This window comes from Balaenoptera ricei, chromosome 5 (assembly GCF_028023285.1).
Source record: "Balaenoptera ricei isolate mBalRic1 chromosome 5, mBalRic1.hap2, whole genome shotgun sequence".
In the NCBI taxonomy this organism is placed as follows: Eukaryota; Metazoa; Chordata; class Mammalia; order Artiodactyla; family Balaenopteridae; genus Balaenoptera; species Balaenoptera ricei.
This window is the reverse complement of record NC_082643.1, coordinates 50,859,365-50,864,568: the sequence shown is the minus strand read 5'-3', so window position 1 is coordinate 50,864,568 and position 5,204 is coordinate 50,859,365. Positions and strand designations below refer to the sequence as shown.

The 5,204-nt window shown below is 38.4% G+C and overlaps 1 protein-coding gene across 1 annotated transcript; it reads right to left on the bottom strand.

Moving 5' to 3' along the window:
- Positions 1–800: 800 nt before the first annotated feature.
- On the bottom strand, positions 801–3,793 carry LOC132366224 (serine/threonine-protein phosphatase with EF-hands 2-like). The gene is made up of 4 exons (XM_059923823.1): positions 3,768–3,793; positions 3,142–3,248; positions 1,715–1,878; positions 801–973 (listed from the first exon to the last, which is right to left on the bottom strand). The coding sequence occupies exons 1-4, from the start codon at positions 3,791–3,793 to the stop codon at positions 824–826; spliced, it is 447 nt and encodes a 148-aa protein (XP_059779806.1). The 3' UTR covers positions 801–823.
- Positions 3,794–5,204: the final 1,411 nt, after the last annotated feature.

The following is a 5,204-nucleotide window of genomic DNA, read 5'->3' as shown; positions in this document are numbered from 1 at the left end:
GTCTATCTACTGATGAATGGATAAACAAACTGTGATATATCCATACAATGGAATATTATCCAGCTATAAAAAGAAATAAACTGATACATGCTACAACATGGATGAACCTTGAAAACATGCTAAATGAAAGAAGCCAGACACCAAAGGCCATGTATCATACACGTCTATTTATATGAAATGTCCATAATAGGCAAATTCATAGAGACAGAAAGCAGATTAATGGTTGCCAGGAGAAGGAACAGGGGATGGGGAGTGACTGCTAATCGGTATAGGTTTCTTTTTAGGGGGACGAAAACGTTCCAAAATTATATAGCGATAAAAGTTACACAAGCTTGTGAATATACTAAAAAAGCACGGAACTGCACGTTTTAAATGGGTAAATTATATGGTATGTGAATTATCTCTCAAAAAAAGTAATAATATTTGAAAAGGCCTTTGGAACAATGAGGAAACAGGGTGAGGGTATACAGGCCCTCCCTGGACATTTTTTTGCAACTCCTTGTGAATCTATAATTATTTAAAAATTTAAAAATTTGAAAAATAATACTTTGGGAGTAAGATTGCAAAAGCCTTTCTGTTCTAGACACTCTTCACTCCTTTGTGGCTACTTTGATAGAAGGGATAAGGGATATCACAACTATTATAATTCTTCCTATAATAAGTTCTCATTCAGTTTGTCTTCATTCTTCTCTGCCCAACCCCTCTTGCGTAGGGATGGCTCATGTGGCTCAAATACTATCCTAGTTTCTGCCCATTTATAAGCACTGCCACTAATTTTGCTCCGAAAGTGCTTGAGTAGAAAGGTAAATAATCAGGGAGGAGACTAAAAGGTGGGAGGTAAAATACTTGCTGTGTCAGAAGTGGCAGGATAATGAGCGCCTTTACCTGAATGATCACTGTCTATGATCCTAAAAATGGTCTCCAGGTTGGATCGGTTTCGATACAGTGCTTCCAGCAAACTTGATTGTATATTCTGCAAGAAAAAACTCATTTTCCTTCTATCTTTTATGTTTAGGCTTCTCCTAATAGATAATTAACACACAAGCAACCCTGACAATAAGACTCTTGAAAGAACCTGATGATGTTTTATGATCCCTTCACTCCAGCCCCCTTCAGCCTACTAAATAATCTGATGGTTTAAGAAGTACCTAGCCCATGATGAAAATGTTCTAAAACTGACCATGGTGATGGTTGCACATATCTGCAAATATACTAAAAACCATTGAACTCTACACTTTAAATGGGTGAACTGCATGATATATGAATTATATTGCAATAAAGCTTTTTTTAAAAAAAGTACGTAGCCCAAGGCCTCACATACGTTACACATAAGCATTTACTGAACAAACACCTTTTTAAATAGGGGAAGCAGCATCGTGTCAAGGAAATCAGTCAGACCTGGGTTTGAGTTCTAGTTCTATAACTTAGAAACTCTATTATCCTAGGCAGGTTATCTAACCCTTGTGACCAGTGTTCTCTTGGGGTATGTTGGTGCTGATTATACCTACCTCTTGGAGGTGGTTTTGAGGATAAACGGAGGCAATATGTGTAGGTCACTTAACACAAAGTCTGACACATAGAAACTCAACAAATAGTTGTTTCCATTCATCTTCCCTTTGGGGTTCTCAATATTTGGTTGTTTATGATTCAAAGTTCTCCATAAGGGGCTTCACGGTCCACAGTACGCCTTCATCCACCATTTTCACACCCTTACCTCATGGCTGAATTGTTCTTTGGCCAAGTTTTTCAGCCAGGACTTGTACTCCAGCTTGTTATCTGTCAAGCTGCTCACCAGCTGTGGCCTCAGCATCCGCCATGGCAGTCCTAGATGCAACACAGACTCCACGGCGGCTGCCCAGTCACTCAGGGTGATTAGACCTATAGGAAAGAGCTAACTTGTTGACTCATCACCTACAAATCTTTTATCCTGACATTCTTCTTACTATCTGTAGATAATAGGAATAATGGGTACTGTCACTATTTTTGTTGGTTATGGTAGAGTTGGCTGGAAAGTAGGGTTGCCAGATAAAATACAGGATGCCCAGTAGATCTGATTTCCAGACAGACTATAAGTATGTCCCAAATATTGCATGGGACATACTTATATTTAAAAACTATTTGTTGTCTATAATTCAAATGTAATTAGGCGTTCTGTGTTTTTTTTTTTAATTAATTAATTAATTTATTTTTGGCTGTGTTGGGTCTTCATTTCTGTGCGAGGGCTTTCTCTAGTTGTGGCAAGCGGGGGCCACTCTTCATCGCGGTGCGCGGGCCTCTCACTGTCGCGGCCTCTCTTGTTGCGGAGCACAGGCTCCAGACGCGCAGGCTCAGTAATCGTGGCTCACGGGCTCAGTTGCCCCACGGCTTGTGGGATCTTCCCAGACCAGGGCTCGAACCTGTGTCCCCTGCATTGGCAGGCAGATTCTCAACCACTGCGCCACCAGGGAAGCCCAGGCATTCTGTTTTTATTTGCCAAATCTATTTGGCAATACTGCTGGAAGTCACACAAGACTCTTGTAAGTAATATCATAAAACACTATATATATATATATATATATATATATATATATACACACACACACACACACACACACAAATACATATACACACACACACACACGTATACATAGCATTGGTTATTTCTATGCGTACGAAAAGGTAGTGTTATGATTTTATGACCGTTACTGCTATTTTTTAATAGGGCTACATGTAGTCAATGTCCATTAGACATTCCACCGAGTTGAGAAAAGACAAAATTTCCAGCTTGGATAATAGAACAAGGAACAGACAAGCACACACTTAACAGTGAGAAACCAAATCACTGATCTTTTGTTAGTCTTGGACCCACTCTGGTAACCTGTCCCCCTGTTTCTTTTTGCTTAGTTCTGGCCTTGTCACCCTTCCCTTGACTCCATTTCTTTTCACCAGCTTTGTTTATATTTAGCTAAGTTCACGTTCTGCTAAAAGCTTAGAATTTATGAATTTAGGAAAGATAACTAGGATGTTAAGTTGAATAAGGGAGGACGTATTCAAAAAGGTCTTCTGGTCATTTAAACAAATATTTATTTGCTAATTACCTGAAACAGAGGGTTTTTTGGCCAGCTGCCCTCCTCTATGAATATTTTACTTGATCAGTCTTACCAGTTTTATCTTTATCACGCTTCTTAAATTCAACAAGAAGATCTGAGGAATGGGCAAATAACTTTTCACGTAGGGCTCTCAGAGCTGACTCCCCAACTCTGCTAATCCTGGGACAGGAGATGAAAAGGAACATTTTAAAACATTAGTATAGAATAAATAGTCTTGGATTTTTACTAAATTTCTCCTCTCTCTTTCTTAATGTCTCAACCTTCAAAGAGCTCGTCTCTTTTTTCTCCCCAATGCTCTCCTGCTTTGCCCTGCTGTGCACAAATAGGATCTGTCTGCGGAATGCTTCTGTCCTTCCCAGTGTAGGACAGTGGTTAGAGCAGAAGTTCTAGAGAAACACCACCTTTGTGGTAAAGTTATCAAATTATACTGTTCCTCATTTTCGCCATCTACAAAATAGTGACAAAAATGGTACCTAACTCATAGGATTATTGTGAAGATTAAATAAGTAAATTCATGTAAAGCACTTAGAAGAAAGCCCGGCACATAGAAAGCACTCATCAAATGGTATCTGTTATCATAATCATATGCTTTCCTTGTAATTTATTATTACATTAAACAGTCACAAGGCAGGATTTATGAATAACAAAATATCACTAAGTTAGTTTTCTTATGCTTACTGGGTCAACAGAGTAATGCTGGGCATGGTACTTGGCCTAAAATGTGTTCAATAAATATCTGTAGTTGAATAAACAAGAATATAAAAAGAGATAAAAGGTAAATATATACTTTGTCCTATGTCATTGAGGAAGCAGCCATTCTATAAATGATGATCAGATAACCTATCTTTTCAAGTGCTAAAAGTAAAAAAAGGCCAAAACACAAACCAAAAAACCCCATTTTAATCATGTTTGATGAAAGTCTTCCTTGAAATTTAAGATACTTAGCATAATGGTCTCCATAAACCCTCAGAAAAGTATGAGCTGCCTAAAATTCATCTCAGATTTCATGGGTGTGTGAGCGTATGTGCTTTTTCTGGTGAGTTCGTTGTTTTATCAGAGGCTAAAAGAAGTATGGGACCCCCTAAAAGTTCAAGAACCACTGGTTTGAAAAGCATTTAAACTATTTCTGGTAAATTGTGCTCATTGATGGTTATCATGCAGGGATGGAGTATAGCAATGGCCTTGAGACCTGCCTTGGATGCGCAAGGCTCTCTGTCCCTACGTCAAGCAGCGCATATTGAGCTCTGCGTGGATCATCTGATTAATCCTCCAACACCCACTGAGGTAGGTACAACTATTATGCCTATTACAGTGTAAGTAACTAGCCCAAGGTCCCATAGCTAATAAGGGGAAGGGCCAGAAATCAATCTTGACAAGTGGACTCCAGGCTGGCTAAACTATTATCATGAGATGTGGGTTTAAACCAAAAATAAATGGATTCTGAATGAGGGTTCCTCTAGGAAAAACACATGATCTTGAGTTGATGGACACTGAGACATCCATTATGGTTGTCAGAGACATTTTCCTCTTTACTTCTTAGTTCTCCATTGTGGTCCAAATAGTTGGAATTGTTAAGACAAGTGACTTCTGCATAAATTAGGGGATGTTGTACTTGCTTTAATGCAATCAGTGAATATTTTTAAAAGGTGAGTGTTAATTACGGTATTAAAACACGTTATTTATAGGGTTCCCCACAGTGAATCCTTTTGCGGTGGGAACATCTAAATCACATGGAATCATGGTATTCCAGGTGCCTGGGGCCCACCCCTGGAGATTCTAATTTGGGAGGGGTGGGATGAGGCTCCAATAAACGATTTTTTATAAAGCTCCAGAGATGATTCTGTAGCATAGTAGGTTTGACTATCATTTGGTGAGCTTAGATTTTCACATAATACTTCTGTTTGAGTGATGCTGGCTCTGATTGTGTAAAACTTGAGTGCTGAGTAACTACTGAGTATTTAATAACTCAAGAGTGATTTAAAATAATGCACTTTTATAGCACTCACACAAGGCAGATATTAAATATTCCTGTATTCTTTTCCCACTAGATTTATGCTGACTTTTTAAAAAAATTACATTATTTCACTTTTTAAAAAATTTTATTTATTTTTGGCT